Source organism: Clavelina lepadiformis, chromosome 7, assembly GCF_947623445.1.
Source record: "Clavelina lepadiformis chromosome 7, kaClaLepa1.1, whole genome shotgun sequence".
NCBI lineage: Eukaryota > Metazoa > Chordata > Ascidiacea > Aplousobranchia > Clavelinidae > Clavelina > Clavelina lepadiformis.
Genome location: NC_135246.1, coordinates 1,597,839 through 1,619,798, shown reverse-complemented (window position 1 = coordinate 1,619,798; position 21,960 = coordinate 1,597,839). Strand labels below are relative to the sequence as shown.

General features: G+C 39.3%; 1 protein-coding gene across 1 annotated transcript; it reads left to right on the top strand.

Moving 5' to 3' along the window:
- Nucleotides 1-1,955: 1,955 nt before the first annotated feature.
- LOC143464645 (importin subunit alpha-7-like) lies at nt 1,956-20,766 on the top strand. Its single transcript, XM_076962541.1, has 14 exons — nt 1,956-2,149; nt 14,504-14,702; nt 15,213-15,300; nt 15,737-15,841; nt 16,127-16,350; nt 16,424-16,512; nt 16,734-16,833; nt 17,152-17,282; nt 17,526-17,637; nt 17,885-17,997; nt 18,392-18,532; nt 18,968-19,140; nt 19,436-19,554; nt 19,821-20,766. The coding sequence occupies exons 2-14, from the start codon at nt 14,586-14,588 to the stop codon at nt 19,890-19,892; spliced, it is 1,584 nt and encodes a 527-aa protein (XP_076818656.1). The 5' UTR covers nt 1,956-2,149; nt 14,504-14,585; the 3' UTR covers nt 19,893-20,766.
- The last annotated feature ends 1,194 nt before the right edge of the window (nt 20,767-21,960 follow it).

Here is a 21,960-nt window from a genome sequence, read left to right as displayed (position 1 = left end):
GTTTATTGTGTAATACTTCTCACAAGTAGTGCACAAGCGAACGAATTTCTTTGTCATAAATTGGTGCCTTGATAAGTTCGAAATTGCTGAGTTAGTTGCATATTGAGCGAGAAAGAATGTTACCAGCTATTTATGAAGTTTTGATGATCAAGTTTCAAGAGCAAGATCAGACAACTACGAACGCTAGTCAACGAGGAAGCTTTCAAGAAATTCTATGTCCAATATAAGCACCAAGATCAATTCGGAAACAACAGCACTAATGGCATTGATACCTGGTTGATGTGATGAAGTTTTGATCGCCTAACTAACGTGTTATACATCTCCAAGAGCATGAGCAAACTATTGTATATATTTTTTACGCATCAAGAAACAAAGTCCATTGGACATCGCAACAAACTGCATCTTACTACCGCGAACAAGGCTTGCTACAGCCGCGGAAAGACACACGCAGACGTGATCGCTCATTTTTTTTACCTTCGACACGCAAGGGAAATGCGACACTTCTGTAAGCTTATGTCTCATGTTTTGTATCTCAAGTAAAACGGTGTATCGATATTTGTTATATTTACCGAGCTCTGTCAATGTACTGTACTAAATTCTTGTTTTAATGGCCGTGATAAATATTTTAATCAAAGACATAATTTTGTCGAGTAAAGGTTGCCTTCAATTTCATTTCAGGCAAGCTTTACTCTGAGAAGGAAGGCTATGTGACGATTACGTCACGAGTCACGAGTTGTTTTCGAGACGTTTGGAATTTAATTTGGGAACTTGTAATTCAGTGTTTACCAGACTTGAGTTTTCCTTAATGACGTCAGATAAATTTCCTCGATTGAACTAGTTTGCCACATATATATACTGTTGTAATGTTTACGATCTCCCTTTTCCCTTTTACCGTTTCACGTGTTACTGAGCGCGATGTAACAGTCAGCAAGATTTGCCCAAAGGCAAAAGCCTTTGTGTTATAATAAATAAAATGGGAACTTTATAATTTAGTAATTTGTATAGACAGAATCAAGCAACTAACAGCATAGTCACGCCGTCTGAGAAATGAGAACTCAAACATCGAAGCAGAAGTAAAACAAGTTATCAACCATCAATCGTCCTCGCTCATATTCAAACAATTACCGCCTGCATACGCGGTCTTTATGGCAAATGAGTTTATTGTGTAATACTTCACACAAGTAGTGCACAAGCGAATAATTTATTTGTCATAGGCCTAATTCTGATTGAAATCAGCGACATTACCCTACAGTTATTACCTAACGCACGTGACCATTGAGTAGAATCGTGAAATTTTGTATTAAAAAAATATATAGGCCTATAGGCCTAAATGGACCTTACGATTTGAATACCACGTCGACTTTACTTTTTCGCAAATCAAAATATGGAAATTGTTCTTCATTATTCACATATGTAGCTTAAAAGTTATATGAGTAAAGCATTATATTATATGCGTGTTATAAATTATATAAAAATTATTTTATATGGTAATTGCATATACCGTAAAACCTCTATTTGAGCGCCACCTATATTTGAACGCCACCTCTAATAGAACGCCACTTTTAAAGAAGGGTAGAAAAATAGAGCGCTATGGCGGTGAAATAGAGTTTTTACGGTATTTGAAATTTTCGTGTGTTGGTTTATGTTTTCCCGGAATTGCCCAGTTTCTTCCAATGCATAAAATGTCCAACACAAGTTCTTTGTATAAGATCCTTCTTACTACTCATAGTTCCCCACACGGTAACCAGGGCTCCGGCGGTTGAGAATCATAGCTCTTACATTCAGTTACGCAAAGAGTTTGCTTAGTCCAAGAATAAAACTTATAACCCCAAAAAATATCTATATTGCGTAGTGCCGTAGTTCATTAAACTTATTATGAGTTGTCGATGACGATTTTGATGTCAAAGTTTTCTTGACACTGGGAGGGTGAACCTGTTCTGGTTGGCCTATTTCTGTTAAACCACCACACTGCAAGGTTGAAAAGCTGGCAAAGTGGTCCCGGATTTTGGTTTTGCGTTCCACGTGTATTTTGTGGTACTGTACGTGAAAAGGCTTTCAGAAGTAGCCCACCGCAATAAGCCGAATTCTTCAATATTCAATCGTGATATTTTAAGAGAGAACAGAAGTAGCTTATTGGGATCTTATACCGGTAGGCTAATGCAAGTGCACGACCATGTGACGTTACAATTTGAGTAGCTGGAACTGCTGGGGTCTAGTAGGCCACAAAAGAACCCTGTGGTTGTGCACTTGCATATTAGACTTGCGAATTGAATACCGGTACCCTAGATTAAATTTGAAAGTTAATGCCCTTATTGCTAGTTTGGCTGCATGTAATTGAAATTTGTCTGTGCTTCCACATTTTTAAATCCAAATCGGAAATTTTGCAAAGTTTGTGAGGGAACGGCTCATGCGCATGCGCAGCCCATTGCCATAAAGCCTATAGGGTTGGGTAGCCAGTCTACAAAAGTACCCAGTGTCCGAATTTTACCAAAAGATCACAATTTAATAAATTTTTGGCTCATTTTCATTAAGCCCCCACTTACCATAGTAAGCACAACTCTTGTAACTATATCTAGGCCTAGTAGGCTATACCAAATTTAAATTCTCTATGTACAACTTTTCAACTCCTATCAGCTTGCACGTACCGTCCGTTCTTGATTATTTCCAACCAAATTTAGCCTGGACACAGTTATTTTCTTTAGCTGGTTTCAACTTGAAGTAACCCTCAGCTTCACGGCATACTGCTCGTTTTCACGTATGCTTTGCGAATCTTCAACCACTGCATTAGTGTGTGGCGGCTTGGCTCGCTTTTGTAAAATCCTTACGTCTTTCGTAGAAATGTGTTTTCCAGAACAATTGGAGTTTTTAAACTTTCAGTCCCGCCACATCATTCTTATGAAAGAGTTTTCCAGCTAGTAAATGGAGTTTAAAACTTGCCTTTTCAGAACACTGCAAACTACCGTTGGTATATTTGAAAACTTGCTACGAATAACTTCGTGTGAAAGCTCCTTATTTAGTACGTTACCAGGTCGCTTCCAAGTAACTGTTTCCAACTTAACCAAATTTAATTTGCATTGCAAACACACCGATTTTCACGTTCACACGCTTTGAAATGTTCATGCCTTTTTTGTCATATATTTCCGCCACATCGCAGCACGTTTTATAAGCTTGAACTTTTGTGTGAGACTCCCTCTGAGCCTCAGAACCTCAGTCACAGACGCGAAGTTATAGACATATGTAATACCGTACTACTGTAGTTGTGGTGATTGAATCAGTAGACATCGTGTAAACAGTCACATGACTTGTGTTCTCGGTTATTTGTAATATTGAGAAAGTGTACAGCACCTACAATAAAAGCCTTTTCTGGCAAACAGTATTTGTTATAATATAATACGAACGTTCGGCTATCAGAAAGGTTAGAGAATTCTAACCGCACGCAACAATAGAGTCAGATACTAATGTAGTAGGTTAACTAAGTCAATAACGTAACGTAAGCTAAGACCGATAAACTCTGCATCTGTATCTGCATCTGTCGGCATCAACCTCTACATCCTAAAACGACCCCAACCTCTACATTTCTGGTGACCCCGACGTTCTAGTGACCACCGACATTTCTGGTGACAACCCGACGTTCTACTGACAACCCGACGCTTCGACGTTCTAATAAACCACCGACGTTCTAGTGATCACTGACGATCTTGTGTCAAAAACGACGCGTTTCAATTCTCACACTCTCGCAATTCGCACAACCGTTCTTCACTGGTAAGTGGATTTTTCACTTTTTATACAACTACTTGCAACCATAGCTTGTAAATGCATGCTCATCGGCTTGTACCTTATTAAATTAGCTTAAGCTATTCTTATTGTGCTGCATTGTGCTGCAGTTTGAAATAAAAGTTTCTTGTTGTAAAGTATTTTTTGGTTCAATTGTGAACAATTTTTGCGGTGCGCCGCCTAAAACATTTTCTATCGGTTTTGATAAATGTCACAACCTGTGCCGACACAACGAAAAGTTACTTCGGTGCCTGGCAAAGCTAAGACAGAATACCACATGAGCACACGATCAACCGACCGTTCCAACGAGTCAATTAATAATACAACTATGTCGAACGAAAACGGGGAGGGATCTGCAAATACTCCCGATAATGGCATTGCTGGTCCGTCTGGTCTGGGTACTAGTAACCAATTACCAACAAACGCGCAACCACAGAACAATACTTTACGAAACGATTTGTTTTCACACGTTAAACTTCCTACCTTTTGGAAATTTAATCCCGAAACGTGGATTTCTCACCTTGAACATAAATTTTCTCTTTATCAAATCACTTCTCAAACTAATCGTTACTTGTTGGCGGTAGAGGCAATTCCTGCGAAAGACCTCGCGCTCCTTCGGTTACCTTCGGCGTCAGCACAGAACTGCTACGACATATTGATCAATGAAATCTTGAGAAACTTTGATAAACGTGAGGACCATTTAGATTTTTTGTTGGCGGACCTGACGCTGCACGATCAGTCCCCGAAACATTTAATGCGCGAATTAATGAGCGCAGTAGGTCAAGAGAATCTTACTCCGCCAGTCGTCAAACTAATTCGTGCTAAATTCCTTAAAGCGTTACCACCAGACGTCGCAATTGCGTTAGCCAGCGTGGAACATCACGATCTCCAGAACCTTGCAAGCAGAGCCCACGAAATCTTGCTGCTTAAACAACCAAAAACTTCTTCGCACAACCTTTCCCTTGCCATCACTGATACGGATGACATTGACTACCCAATGCAACCGCAAATACAGCAAATTCAATTGTCTAAACCACCGCGCTATACACGATCTAACGCTAACAACGAATCTAAGAGTTCCGGGCAAAGAAATACGAATTTCACAAATCAAAATACGCCAAACCAACGCAATTCATTTAACTCAGCATGGCAACAACGATCACCACGCACAAACAATGGACAGTTTCACAAATCATACAGCAACAACGGGTTTAATCGAGATAATCGCCGACAAAATGGTTCTTCTTTTGCAAACCAACGCAAATATAATTTTTTACATTCATCCCCCACATTTCAGAAACCAGACTACCAACGTAGCAATTACCCTTGCGCGTCTGATGCTTCTAATGGCTTATGTTATTACCACGCCCGCTTCGGTAGGGATGCGCGCCGCTGTCACCCAAGTTGTAGCATGTGGGAGAACCAATCCCGCCCAACAAAAAACGCGTGGCGATCGACGCAACATTAACCCCGTCAGTCCCGTCGATCGCATCATCAATAAAAAGAGGCTGCCCCTTGTTAACTGTATATGATCACGCCAATAGTATTCACTTTTATGTAGATAGCGCGGCAGCAACTTCTCTTTTGTCCGCTAGTTTAGCTGACGTATCAAACCGCAAACCGCAAACACCGCTTTTCGCTGCTAACAGCACGCCAATTACTACGTATGGCACTACACAACTTAATGTTTCCCTTCATCCTCGTTTTTCTTATCCCTTTGAATTTGTGCTTGCGGACACACCTTTTTGCATATTGGGGCTGGATTTCCTCACTGAATACAACTTTGTTTTGGATCTTAAAGCCAAGCATCTCATAGATGTACCGAACCAACAGCAATATACGTTAGAGCCTGTTGAAAGTGATCCTGTTCGCATATCCATTCTCAGCCAGATAGATCCTGTTGCAGACCTTTTACATCAATTTCCAGACTTGCAAAAACCCATGTCAGCTGTTAAACCAGTGAAGCATTCCATCGTTCACCACATCCATACCACAGGTTCTCCTGTACGTGCACGTCCACGTCGATATAGCCCAGAAACAATGCAGATCTTGAAGAAAGAAATTGACAGCTTGCTGGAGCGAGAAATTATCCGATACAGTGATTCTCCTTATGGAAGTCCGGCCTTGCTCGTTCCTAAAGGCTCTTCTGGCAATAAATATCGTCTTGTCGTTGATTATAAATTAGTCAACAAACAAACAATCGACAGCTGTTACCCTCTTCCGTTCTTACATAGTTTTTCCGAGGTTTTGTATGGTAAAACTGTCTTCTCTAAATGCGATCTCCAAAACGCCTTTCATCAAATAAAAGTGGCTCCAGAAGATGTCCATAAAACGGCGTTTGTTTGCCCCCTAGGACAATTTGAATACACAAGACTCCCATTCGGTTTATCGGGCGCCCCACGGACCTTTTCCAGACTAATAGGGGAAGTAGTACGTCCCCTTCAGCACCTTGGAATCTTTGCTTACCTCGATGATATCATCATTGGAAGTAGTAACCTATCAGAACATCTTGAACACCTTAAGTTGCTTTTTCAACGACTTGAGGAATTTGGCTTAACGCTCAATTTAGACAAAAGTGAATTCAACCGCGAGTCTCTTGACTACCTTGGCCATCACATAAATTCTGAGGGTATACGACCAACTCAAGAAAAAGTGCAGGCCATTCTTGATTACCCACAGCCACAAACCTGCAAACAGCTGAAACGTTACTTGGGAATTTATTGCTATTATTTTCGCTTTCTGAAGCATTGTTCCACAACCTTACAACCGCTTTACAAGCTAGTTCCGAACAGTCGCAGCAAACGCGCGGCCCCTTTAACATGGAATGTCGAAGCCGAATGCGCCTTCGCCAGCAGCAAACAAGCTATTGCAAATGCTAGCACTTTAGCGTTTCCGAAACTCCATGCTCCAACTTATCTAACAGTTGACGCTTCGTTGACCGGTATTGGAGCGACATTAGAGCAATTGCAAGGAAATCAACTTGTTCCTTTGGCCTTCTTTTCAAGACAGCTGAGCGCTAGTCAACGTAAATACAGTTGCTTTGACAGAGAACTGTTGGCCGCTTACAAGTCAATACGTCATTTCCGCTACTTCTTGACAGGCCGACAATTCACTTTGCGTACAGACCATCTCCCTCTGGTTTCAAGTCTCAGTAAGCTCTCCGAACATTACTCTCCAAGACAGTTCCGGCAATTGTTGTTTGTTTCAGAATATACAACAACCATTGAGCACATCAAAGGCTCTGCCAATGTTGTGGCGGACCTCTTGTCAAGGTCTCAACCTTCGGCACCCAACATTAATACTCTTTCGGACGTTCCGCCTCCTTTAGAGTATGAGAAAATAGCACAAGCTCAAGCCAATGATCCTGCTATTCAAAGACTACGCACCGCAACAACATCACTCAAACTCCAGGACTGCAAGCTGCCCAATAAGGACCTTACCATCCTTTGTGACGTGTCCACTGACACAGAGCGTGTTCTAGTTCCTTCCTCCTTCCAACGTCAAGTATTCCTGCACTTACATAATTTATCGCATCCTGGAAAAAAAGCCACAATTAAGCTCATCAAGGAAAGATTTATATGGATAGGGATGTGTAAACAAATCGCTACCTGGGTTCAACAATGCCCAAACTGCCAGGAAGGAAAAATTTTCCGCCACACTAAAACCGCACCGGGGAAATTTAAAATTCCCTACGGACGATTTTCTGATGTTGCAATTGACTTGATTGGACCACTACCAACCTCCCATGGTTACAAATACATCCTTACGTGTATCGACCGATATACGCGTTTCGTTCAAGCCATACCAATCCCTGATGCCACCACGGAAACCGTCGCCGCTTACTTTGTAAATCACTGGTGTTCCTTGGTCGGTGTTCCAATCATCCTCACAAGTGATCGTGGACCATGTTTCATAAGTTCCGCTTGGGCGGAAATTATGCGCTCGCTTGGTATTCAACACAATCTGACTACAGCTTACCACCCCACTGCCAATGGAATTACAGAACGTGCAAATGCAGAAATCAAGCGCGCCATCAAGTGTTCAGACGAACCTGAACGTTGGTTTCACAAATTGGGTTTTATTGTCTTGGCTCTGCGTAATCGCTATCTCCAGGATTTGAAATGTACACCTGCTGAGTTAGCTTTTGGACACACCTTACGGCTCCCAGGTGGTTTCTTTTCTGATTCCAAGCTTGCCTCTGCAGTTCCTACATCCAGCTACCTCGGTGCCTACCGAGACTTCATCAACGACCTTCAGTTTACTCCAACGACCGCTCATACAAAATTCATGCAGTCCTACGTGCATCCGGATTTGAAACATTGTGACCGCGTTTATGTTAGATGCGATCATGTCAAACGTGCGTTAGAACGCCCTTATGTTGGTCCTTTTCCAGTATTGGAAAGATACGAAAAATATTTTGTAATATCCCGTCATGGCAAACCGGATCGCGTCTCACTCGACCGTCTCAAACCTAGCTATACAATTGATATTGATGCTCCCTCACCATCATCCTCCTCGCATCAACAAAATTTTTCTTTGCAGACTCGACACCCTGCTCCTCAGTCAGTCTCCGCTACTTCAGCGAAACAGCAAACGACACCACCTACTGTCACTGCTCCTGCTTCTATAAAACCGCCTGAAGTTGTAAAGACTTCTCGGACTGGTCGCAAAATCATTCCACCGAAACGGTTCTCTGACTAAACAACACAACATGTTCGTTTGTCTGCTGCTTACATGTTTCTTTTTGTTCACATCCGCCGCTCAGACGAATCTTCATCCGGATACACAGAAATTTCTGTTATGTCAGCGTTCGCATTCTCTCGGGTTATATACCTTTGATGACGACATACATTGTCAAACGCAGACACCCTTCTCCATACACAACTGCTCTGCTACCGTGTTTGCTCCAGATCTGCATCTCCAGAAGATTCCTGCAACAGTTTGCACTTCACAGATTACTTCCTGGAGCACTACTTACTTCTTTTTTGGGAGTTATCAAAAATCGGCCAACACCTTTGACGCACACCCACCGTACAACCCAGAATGTTCGTCGTGGAATAAAACCAACGTTTCATCACATGGACCGCTGATCCTGTCTAATCCTGCGGCGTACTCAACACGCAATGCAGTCCATTATAAGTTTGTCTGGCCGACTTCAGCTTCTGGAACAGTAACAAACGACTTCTTGTTTCACACTACAATTTACTACGATTACGTCACGGACACAATGACGTCGTCTCTTGGATCTCTTGCATCGTGCTCAATCGGGCGTGGATACTGCTTAACGGGCAATCGTATGTTTATATGGCGAGTACCTTCGCATATCAACTGCCCACCAACCAAGCCTCTCGGGACTCACAAGATGCTCCTCCATTACAACTCTACGTCCTTATATAGAGTTTCCTTACCTGATCTCGGGATCTCGGTACATCACTGGAGGAAATGCTCCTCTCGTGCGAAAAACTGCTATGGCAAACATATTCACTGCGACAACAACAACTTTATCTTTCGCTACCAACAATGTACAGAGCTCGACAGACTCGCTCTTTTTCGTCCTAACCGGCTAAGGCGTGCCCCTTTTCGAACGCCATACTCTCAATTCGAGCGACTTTTTGCAACCTTCGACACACAACAGGACGACCTTATTTCAGAAGTTCTCACTACCTTCAACGAAGAGAACAAGTTCCTACATTGCCAACTCACGAAGCTAATTGGCACACTCTACAAAGCAATTGGGAAGATCTTCCCTACTGAGATACTCACTACTACTCTTGGACATCAAACCATGGGTTCCAGCCTTGGAGATTTTATGTCCAGAGCAGCATGTCACTCTATCAACGGTACCGTCTTACCGTCACTTGCGTACCGAAACGCATTCAGCCAACGTCCTCTCATCAAATATCGCGATCAAAACGGCCACAGTCAATACGGCCAACTCATTTCAGACAACATTGTCCTACCGGGAGTGCACCTGCTGGAATCGTATCGACCAGCAAGAAGTTTTGTCTTCCGAGTTCTGGGACACACTGTCCTGTATCACAACTATACTTTATCGCACGAACATGTGCAGGTGCATCAACTCAACTTACCTTTGTCGCCTATACACGTCAACTACAAGGCACCCGACTACGAGAAAATTCTCAACGAGCTACCTGACTCTGACTCGTTTACTGATCTACAATCGCTGCTCAGCTCTATGTCTGAAGCCAACCTTCTCAAGGAACAAATGCGACATGTCATGACAAGCCTTACTACTACTACTGATGAAACTATGATCAACGGATCCTACGTCGCAGACACATTCGCACACGCCGCGAAACAAACGTTACTCCTTGCTCTGTCGCAAATTACGAATCCATTTCTCTCAGCCCTTATATTCATCCTGCAACTCCTTGCCATGATGTGGGCCCTCTTCCATACCATCGGGTTTATCCGATCGTCTCCGCACCATTTGCAGTATGCCAGATCCCTTGTATCCCGTGTCCGCGCTTGGCGCCACCAACAGCAGGCGCCGGTTGCAAGACCTCAACTACCACAACCGCTGCCCTTGCCTCGGCGTTCTCGTGATGAACCGTCTCCGTCCGGATCTGCTGATGACGCACCGCCCGCTTCATCTTCTCGTGATAATTTCGCGAGCACCCACACACTTTAAGTTTCACTATGTGTATCACCTTGCTTCAATACCGATAATGTCCTTTGCATGTACAATTTTGCCGTTTTCCCTTGTCGCCGCTTTCGATTTTGTAACCGTTTTGCTTCGTTGCATGCTTAGTAGCTTATTCTTGTGCTAGTATCGTTTTCACTTTTCCCGCCTTATTGCATGCTAACTATTCCTGTGCATGAGTTTAGCTGTTTCAACCCACCTCAATAGGGGGAGGTGCAGTTGCAAAAAATTTACCCTCTACCCCTTTAGTTTCTCCACAGACTTTGCTGCCACTACCATTGCTGCCAAAACCACTTCAGTATGTCGACGGTATCTGATTCCTCCGCTGACGTTCAAATTGACGAAATCACTTCAGTTACTGAGATGATTCCCGACTCACCCGATTCACCGGTTCAACAATCATCTCCCGCGCCGTATGTGCCGATCGTCAGACCTGGGGAGCAAGGCGCTCCTGCCCCCATGCCCCAGAGCGCTGATCTAGCAGATATACAAGCTACGGTGTTACAACCAGTACATAGACTATTTCGGCCGTTTAAAACAACCGTTACAATGCCGACCCTTGCGGTTCCTGCGCCGCCAACCACTTCGGCTGAGGATCTACTACTTTGGTTCCAGCAGCGGGATGAACTGTTCCAGCTGGTTCCTGATTTGAGTTTATGAGCAAAATCCTTACCATGGTAGCAGCCACACCTGCTTTCCACATGGCCCCCTTGATGAAGTATATATCCAACGGGGTTACGGACAAAACCCGGGAATACGAACAGTTCAAACAATTTTTGCATGCCCGGTTAATCTTGGAGATACCCTCCAACATGTAGCTATATTACCATCAGTTATTTTAAGCATATGTTACAGTTCATTCATTTGTATATAACTTCAGTTTTTTGTTTGTGCTTGCTCGCCATTGCCACCTTCAGTACGTTACATGTTAATTGTCATCTTTTTCCTTCCGTAGCGGGGGAGGAATGTGGCGGCTTGGCTCGCTTTTGTAAAATCCTTACGTCTTTCGTAGAAATGTGTTTTCCAGAACAATTGGAGTTTTTAAACTTTCAGTCCCGCCACATCATTCTTATGAAAGAGTTTTCCAGCTAGTAAATGGAGTTTAAAACTTGCCTTTTCAGAACACTGCAAACTACCGTTGGTATATTTGAAAACTTGCTACGAATAACTTCGTGTGAAAGCTCCTTATTTAGTACGTTACCAGGTCGCTTCCAAGTAACTGTTTCCAACTTAACCAAATTTAATTTGCATTGCAAACACACCGATTTTCACGTTCACACGCTTTGAAATGTTCATGCCTTTTTTGTCATATATTTCCGCCACATCGCAGCACGTTTTATAAGCTTGAACTTTTGTGTGAGACTCCCTCTGAGCCTCAGAACCTCAGTCACAGACGCGAAGTTATAGACATATGTAATACCGTACTACTGTAGTTGTGGTGATTGAATCAGTAGACATCGTGTAAACAGTCACATGACTTGTGTTCTCGGTTATTTGTAATATTGAGAAAGTGTACAGCACCTACAATAAAAGCCTTTTCTGGCAAACAGTATTTGTTATAATATAATACGAACGTTCGGCTATCAGAAAGGTTAGAGAATTCTAACCGCACGCAACAATAGAGTCAGATACTAATGTAGTAGGTTAACTAAGTCAATAACGTAACGTAAGCTAAGACCGATAAACTCTGCATCTGTATCTGCATCTGTCGGCATCAACCTCTACATCCTAAAACGACCCCAACCTCTACGTTTAAGTTTATCTAACATTTTCCAATGAAGTTTGAAGAAAATTTTTCCAGAATAAGACTGAATTTACTAATAAAAAGTTGTATAAAAACTTAAAATAAAAAACATCTCATGTCTATGTTAAACCACTAATCAGAAACCGGCAAAACCAGCACGAATATGTGTGAAACTGAAAAAAATATGTTTTCATGCACTGGCAGAAATTACGCAGTCTGGCTCCGTTTGAAGAAAAACTGAGTACACTGCAAAAAATTTATAATTACCTGAAAGATTTTCGGCAAAATGTCCTGGGTTAACATAAATTTTGTTATTGTACGTTGAGTACCGGTACCATATAAGTTGTTTTATTTAGGTTTAAATCAGCAGCACAGCATGTTTTTTCGTACACTGGCTTCACAATCCAAGACAAGGTTTAGCATGCATGCAATCACATTTTCAATGGCCACGGGTACCCGTATGCGAATACTGATACAACAATTTGCCAAGTTTATTATTTTCATCTTAAATTTGGAGTTGTATGCCTATAGATCTGTGTATGGGATGTAAAAGCTAAACAATTGTCCATAGTGGGAAGTGTGGCACCTGCACGCATGAGGTTTATCAAGGTGCACACCAAACTTTTTTATCTTCACACCAATTTATAATAAATAAACAAAGAATTGAGCCTCCCATGTATGCCAAAATTTGTGTTTTTACATGCACAATTTCTCAATGAAAACTGCCATACTTTTCCAGTAGGGACAATTGTCTGATAAAGATAATCTGGGCTAGTTGAAAATACTGATTGCTTTATAGGCTAAGCATGGAAAATATCTCAATGGTGCAAAAGTAAATTTTCGATGTTCAGCTGTGCAAGGAAGTAGTCAGTGTCCTGACTGCAGACTGGCATGGGCGCACTCAATATTGTTTTTCATAAGTCACGGTGGTACACTTTAAGTGCATGTTTTTGCACTTAATGACTGGGACAGAGCTTTTGTGCACTCAAGTTTTAGTTCATAGAGAGATTGAATTAGTCATTCTCTGTGTAAATGCGCACGATGAATTTTGTTTTCAAGTGCTTAAGGGCATTTTTGGTTGTGTGGCGTGTGCAAGATCTGACTGTACTCTGCATTTTGAGGCAGTGTACACCGCAACTCAGGGCCAGTCCCAAGTACGGCTGGTGTTCGTGGACCATGGTAGTATGTATGCGGCCCTATATAATCAAAAACTGATAAAAAAAAGTATATATTGGGTTTATCTCTTTGGAGAAATTGCATTTTTCTTGGTCTCCAACACCGTTTCGGCCTGAGATTCTTAGAGATGCTACCTTTTTATTCTGTTTTCTAGTATAAAAAGCCACATCTTCCACAAATGCCAGACATGCGCCACGAGTCACTTGCAAATTAAAATTTTGCTTTTGCACCATCTTTGTCTCGGCGAAAACTGGCAGTTCGGAGAAGAAGAACGCTCCACAGTCTTTGGCAGCCTTGAGAGTAGGATTATTTGCGGAGCATTTTGAGCACTGATATTAATAATGCATCACGGTTTAATATCTAGCAGCTTAGTGTTAAAATGGTAACCACCAACCTCGATATCCAGCATGCCTTTTTGACACCGCCCTTTCCATGTTTTGAAACCCGATTGCTCTTCTCAGATATTTCTCTTTTTTCTTTACTTGAATAAAAAGTTATTTTTACAGCGAAGTGTGTTCTTAATGGTGATGTTCATGAGGGCTAAACCACAACCTTGCTAATTGTGCAGTAGCGACAATTATTTCTAAAAAATTGGCAAATTCACAAGCGGTGAATACCTTGTGAAATTAAGTAACAATTTATACTGCTTATTACACAGTATACTACTTGTATAGCCTACTTGTATATAGCATGTTTAAATTGCGTTAACGACATATTGTTCATGTAGCGCTGAATTGGTTGCCATCAGTTTTGTCATGTACTGTATCAAATTTTTTTGTCCATTAAATTTTCCTTTAATCTGGAAAAAAACGATGCAAGATATCTATACCGTGAGACTGTTACTGTACATTGGGGCAGAAACGCACTCGTTACAGATTAAAATTTTTATTGATATATATATAGTTATTATTGTTCTACTACACTCTATTTGCAGCCGTGCAGAACATTACGGAACATAACCTTGTTCATGTGTGTAATTAACTAAAACATATTTCATCTGCACATAAATAAACAATGCCTAAATTTAAGAAGTCGTTCCTAAAATTTAATTACATTTAAGATTTAATTACACAAAGCTCTTTCACTTTGGTGATAAATTGAGTGTAGATGTATTTCTTCCAAACTCTTTATGTCTGAGTCTTTAGGCGTGCTTGGATAAGTGAATGCATTGACAACATTCTTTGACAACATTCTTCAACACACGGCTCTGAACACTTATGCTATAAGATGGCGTCAAAGGAGCGAATGAAAAATTATAAAAACAAAGCAAAAGACCAAGAAGAATTGAGAAGAAAACGAGAAGAAGAAGGCATTCAACTGAGAAAACAAAAAAGAGACGAACAGGTGGGCCTCGGTCTTGTGCTGTCATGCTCCCAGCTAACATAGAAATCACATAACTCCTGTACTGGCAAGTGTATCAAACAGAAGTATTGACTCATTAGTTCTTACAGGGAAGTTAAAAAACTGCAAATGCAAGATTAACAGAAATTATGTGCATAGGCCTGGATATGTATATCACATGAAATCTCGAAATGCATTGAAATATATTTGCTCAATTATAACTCAATCAAGTGCTTTCAATTGTTGTCAATGCATTTACGAAGCATGGTTACTTTTATTTAACCAAGTTAAAAAAAAATTTAAGTAAATTACTGCTTGTCATTTGAATCTAAGTTAGCATTACTTACTGCTGCCTGTTGTAGCTGAATGTTCATTAGTTTTTATTTTCTCGTCCCATCAACAAGTGTTCACTTAATTGCTGAAAGTTATAGAAGTTGTAGTTGAACCCATTTTGAAAACATTAATAATAATTAATTGGCCATAGATGTGGGTATATATATACATATTTCATAGGTTTTTAAACGAAGAAACGTTGACCTTGTTGGAGATGAAAGCAATCTCGAAGATAGCATCCAGCACGACCATATTCATTCCACCACAGGTTTGTCCATAATAAATCAAGTATAAAAAGTACACATACCTTATATTTATCAAGATTTTGCATTGGTTGAGCATAAGCATCTTTTCTATGACTGCCAACTAGTTGTATGTGGCTATGTGTTGTCACTGGGTTGCTATGCACAGTACATATCTTGAACATTGTTAATTGTGAGTTGTGTAGGCTACTTTTCCCAATTAAGCAGTACTATGACTTAGTAATAGTACTTCTTCATTGATCTAGTCTTACTCTTTTAACTGCACCAGTGTACATTAAGTATTTATTAATCTACAAAGCTAGTTGTCACGCTGTTTTCCTTCGCAGATAAACAGCAATTCCATGTACAGTATATATAGACAAAATATGAAGTAGATGTAATAAAGACCAATGGCTTTCATATTTAACTCTTTGTACCCTGCACTAATAAATTTTTTTTTAGAAAACGAACAGCTCATCACGCAAGGGATGATCGACGCTGTAACATCCGGTAGTTTGGAGATGAAGTTTATCAACACACAGAAGTTTAGGAAGCTGTTATCTAAAGGTAGGCGGAATTAGATTTAAGAAATGTCTTTATATATACTCTTTTATGTACAAAAAATTTGGCTTGTTCGTAAATGTCACACTGGGCAAAACTTATAACAAAGTCAGTAGTTTAAACACTCACATATATATCTTAAAATTTAACAGGAAGTGTGAAAATGCGATCAGTACCAATATAAGGTATTGGGCCTTGGTAGGATTAGGATGTAACAAAATTTTCTTAGCTTAATCGTTTGCTTATACTATTTAGTTTTAATTTTTTAAATCATTCTATTTTCTTTCCTAGAACCTAACCCTCCAATTGAAGAAGTAATTCAGACAGGCCTAGTGCCGGAATTCGTTAAACTCTTGCATCTTTCCGAGCAGCCCATGCTTCAGTTTGAAGCTGCCTGGGCCCTTACAAACATTGCGTCAGGCACAAGTTGGCAGACACGTGTTGTTGTAGAAGCGAACGCTGTCCCCGTTTTTATTAATTTATTGAATTCCCCGCATGAAGATGTAAAGGAACAGGTAATATGCTGGCAATACTCGTTCACTTTCTTCGTCACATTGCAGCTTTTCCATTAAACAAAATACTTTTTAGGCTGTTTGGGCTCTCGGAAATATTGCTGGCGATAACTCACAATGCAGAGATTACGTTATTGACTGCGGAATTGTTTCTCCCTTAATACAGTAAGCTTTTAACTATTAGGCGGATATGCGTGATTTGCAATGGATTTTTAAGTCTGAATGTTACAATTACTTGGATTTTAAACTGGGATTTTGAGAAGTGGTGTAATGATTTTGTTATAAGTTGTATCCAGACAATTTTTGCGTTTTCTACAATAATCTGTGTAAATCCATTTTAAAATCGTGTTGAAATTGACATCTAGAGTTGTTTTAATATTGTTCAGGTTAGCGCAAACAAATACGAGGTTGTCAATGCTAAGGAATGTTGTCTGGGCAATTTCGAATGTTTGCCGTGGAAAAAATCCTCCTCCGAATTTTCAAAAGGTGAACTTGAGCATGTTTCTTGGAACTTGTGTGATACCGTTTGTCATGGATCTAATCCGGTACTGTATATAAAATATTGATTGTTAATTGTGGTACAATTGCGACAAATTATACCAAAAAGCTGTTTGTTTGTTACCCAATGTCTTTTTGTTACCCTGTCTGAAGTTATTTGTACTTCTATGTCTGTGTAAAAGCACTAGATTTTCTGTTTTGTGAAATATGTGTAAAACCATTTGTTAATTTTTGTTGTAAATGAAGATACGACAATGATCAATGTTGAAAATCTTTCCCCCAAGTCGTTACTTATGATTATTTCAGGTATCACCATGCCTTCCAGTATTAGCCCGACTTTTATTCAACGAGGAACCGGATATTCTTGCAGACACAGCTTGGGCTTTATCTTACCTATCGGATGGACCCAATGAAAACATTCAGATGGTTATTGACAGGTTATTGGTTCTTTTACAACTTTACCAATTATGATACTGAGGTTATCCTGAAAGTTACTCAAACTCTATGTTCAGTTTTATTTACTACGTGGATTTTGTAATTGTAACATTTGCATTAGCCGATAGTAGACTAGGGGTTACTGCTTAGTACAATAGTGGTAGCTGTGCTCTGTGTAACGGTGTTTTATGCCACTGTGTCTTCAGCTGTTACAATATTTAAGGTGCTTATTTTCTTTCATACAGTGGGGTTTGCAGGCGGCTTGTTGAACTTCTAAAACACGACGCTCACCCCGTCGTCTCCAGTGCATTGAGAGCAGTGGGCAACATTGTCACCGGAGACGATTTACAAACTCAAGTAAGTTTGTTACATTCCTTGCTTTACCCAACGGCAGGAACACTTCTAACAGCATTTATTACAAAATTTAGTGCCCAGGTTTTAACATTTAAACAGGTTAACGCTTAAACAACGGTACTGTTGTAACCTTTAGTATTCATGATAAAATGTTGGTTACTAAACAATGTTGGTGCAAATTCAGTCTTACCTCGTCCTGAAATATTTTTGGTATTTACCAAAACAATTTAAACGATTTTGCTGTGTGCAGGTGATTCTTAATTGTTCTGTTCTTCCTGCCCTGCACCATCTGTTGTCTTCTAAAAAGGACTCCATCAAGAAAGAAGCATGCTGGACCATATCCAACATCACGGCCGGAAGCAGGCAAGGAATTTTGGCCTCTGGCCATTTTAATGGAATGTGCTTTCACATTTTGTTACAAGGCTATCCATGTCGAGTTTATCTTTTTAAAGCTGTTATTCTCTGTATTGAATAACATGCTCGTGTTTTATTGCTAGTTACAAAGAACCATGCTGGAACAGTGGTAATTAGTATGTCATGTTGTCAGTCAACCAATCTTTTTGTCACGCGTATATTTAAAACCGTATCTGATAAAAAAAAATAAAATCGATAAATGACGTTAATAACAAATTGCTAAAAAACTCAGAATTTTCATCGATGTTGTTCTTTATGTAAAGTATTAGTTTCCTCTTGATATAATGTTCTTATTATTCGAGTAAAATGTATTAGACAAGAAAATGTTATTTATTTATTCCAGGCACCAAATCCAAATGGCAATAGAGTCAAACATATTCCCAACCCTCATCGAAGTGATGCAAACCGCTGATTACAAAACTCGTAAAGAAGGAGCGTGGGCAATAACCAATGCCACATCCGGAGGCAACCCTCAACAAATAAAGTTTGTTGTTATTTCACTTTGTAGCTTGATATTTAATTCACTTTGACTATTGGAGAAATTGACATGGTTGAAATAGATGCTTTAGAAGTTAAAATAAGAATCATTGGTACTGGTAGGAATGGGAGGTAGAAGAAGGGCTAAAAGGTTAAATTATAGTTGAAAATGATCAGTTAGTTAGTTATCAGTTAGGGTTAGTTGACAAAATTGTACCAAATATTAGGCACTTACTTTACAGAGAAAATGTTTATTTCCACGCACTACTTTTGGAATTTAATCAAAATCTTTATGATTTTCTCTCAGAATTTAGAATACCTATTTCAAAGAATGTAAACCAGTTATGCATAATTATTTACACTTTGCATTTATTTGATTGTGATGTAACGATTAGGGCCGGAAGCTTTGTTCTCACACTAAAAAAAACTATTTAAACCATAGATATCTGATAAACAACAACTGCATTTTTCCTTTGTGCGATTTACTGGGGGCCCAGGACACCAGAATTATTACGGTCGCTTTGAATGGGCTTGAAAATATCCTGAGATTGGGTAAACTTGAAATGAAAGAGACCGGGATTAACCAATATGCAATTTTAATCGAAGAATGCAAAGGTGAGGTTTAAGCACGCAACCTTCTGCTTTAGTGTTACTGTAAAGTGCATTATTGGTTCTTGTTGTACAAATTGTATTGTTCTATGCTTGGCAGTATAATTAAACAGAGTGTCCTTACAAATAAATGAATGGGAGATGAAAATAACAAGTCAATGAAGTTGTCATGCTTTAATAGTATTACGTTTAATGTGATTAGTAATTCCACGGTGTTGTGTCAGATAAAATTGTAAATTCTATTTTTTTGTTCACCGATCAGCAACATATGTTTATGAACAAGAATGTAAATGTTTTCAAGGTTTGGATAAAATTGAAAGTCTACAGAGTCACCAGAATCATGAAATTTACCAGAAAGCGTATGACATGATCGAGAATTATTTCAGTGCAGACGACGAAGACGTTGGTCTACTTCCAAATGTGATTTTGTTAAATTATTATAGCAAATATTAATCAATAATATAATAAATAAAATAATTAACAAATAATTTCCATTTATTTGCTGTAAGTTTATTATATACAAAAATTATTTGTACATAATCTTATTTATGATTTTTTCATTTTTACCACATTATTTCCACATCCACATTTTTACCGATTATCATTTATTTCCTATCGATTGAAATGTAATACATAGACAACTTATGTTTTTACACTATTTCATCAAAAATGTTTAATTTTTCTAGGTTGACGCAAATTCGGAAGGTTTTATGCTTAGCGCACCAAGCGAGAATACAGCAGAAGAATTTAAATTGTGATGATTTCACGCGAAGTCGCTGTGACGATATTTGCCAGCTTCTTTTTACTAAAACTAATCGCCAAGGCGGTGTGTGCAGCTACAGGTTATCTGGGCGCAAACGAACAAGGAGTTTTTTAATCATTGCCACGTTTCACGCCATAACTCATTTAATAGAATTTTAGTAACACTTTACTGCAAATTTACCTTACTGGTAACCAGTAATGACAACACTTCTTTAAATTAAAGAAACTAACATCAAAGTAAGTTAAATTTTTGTAATGCCTTCATTCCCTGAAAGAAGTTTTTAAACGAAAAATTCTCAATGATGTGAATTCATTGATTGATTTCATATTTGTTGTTCATGCTTTGGTCAATGCCAATTTAAAATATCTTGCTTATGTCGGCCGTCATGGTGTAATTAGTTTTACCCTCGTCTTTAAATGTTGCCTTTTCCGTTTTCAAGCAATTACTTATTTTGTACTCTCATATTTTCTGGACTTTTCAGAAAAGCCAACCAGATTGCATCATCAACTGTATTATTTTTCGATTTTTTCTTTATGCGTTAATAGGTATCTTTGCACCAATCATCACAGCACACCTACATATGTTGGCCGCAACGTCTATCAGTCTTAGTTTCTGCTGTATTGGATTTAATCTCGAGTTTATGCATTGCAGATGACAAAGTACGTTACGGTATTGAGAATATTCTTGAATAAGAATCGGGTTAAGTTGTTTTTTACCTGTCTAGTCCAAATTAAACTTTAATCGCTAATTCAGCCAATTTTAGAGCTCTGTCTCACAACTATCAACTGTTGTTTTAAATACCTTTGGTTTGAAGGCTGTTTCGCGTTGTATATTTTATCGATGCGTTAAATATATGTTATTATAGTCTACTTCATGTCTTACTGCGTACAGTTTACTTGTATCCTATAAGACGTTTCTTGTTGAAATGTTAATATTGCGTATGCTAGCAGGCTATATAATGATAATACTATAACTTTATTACCACAGAAATCTAACAAAAAATTGTTAAGAATTCTTAAACGAATACAGTCAAAGCTTTGCCATTTCCAAGGAATTCAACACTTCCGGTAACGACCAGTGTGTGACAGCATCACAAAATTTATTCCTTCAGTTACTTTTATTTTGAAGGAGCGTTTTGCATCACTGTTGGCTTTAGACTTCGTTAAGAATCCGTGCTATCGATAACTGAATAATCTCACATTCACAAGCTTCAAGAAAGAAACTTATTGATGTTACCAAAGCTTTCGAAGTTAGGACATAAGTGTCTAGTTTTAAATCTCATTACGGAGTTTTTCGTTGTGGGTTGGAAGCATACAAATTTAAATATGACACCGGTCTATACATTTTGCTTCGCCTCCGTCTAATCTCGTTCTACTGTGATTCTTGATTGAACAGTGTTACAATTTTTATGTTCAAATTGAGAAAAATCTTCAAGACGTCTCATCGACAATTATTTATTCATCAGTCAAGCTCCGGTTGCTGAGCTAGTCTTTGTGCAAATTCCGATTGAAACACTACTTTTTTGTTTGAGTTTTTAACAATATTGTCCGAAGTTAGAGCTGTGCATGAAGTCCACTGAACAAGAGCAAGCATCCTATTCACCTTGCTCAAAGGTAGAACTACTGCGAACCGAACACTGCTGGTGGCATTTTTGCAAACCAGGCGTTCTAACCGCTACGCCACCGAACCGGCAAAATCAAAGGTAACGCTATCCAACCAGACATTTTTTTTATTGATGAGTTAGGTCACACGAATAGCCTGCATGGTGTATTGCAATGTAATGTACCGAATTACAAAATAAACATACACGTATTTGTACAAAGCGTATTTGTATTTACATTCAAAGCACCTTTATATACGCTAGCCTAAAGTATGGACATTACCAAAGACGGTAAAAACCTGTTTAATTGTACTTATATGTAACAACCTAATAAATCAGAGTGTACAACCCACTTTCTGGCTAGTAGAAGTACTTCCAAATCGTCAATAATCCTGATGAAGTGTTTTTGTTGGGCAAACAGAAAATAAAATTTCAGAAAAAACGCAAGTAGCATAAAACAGAG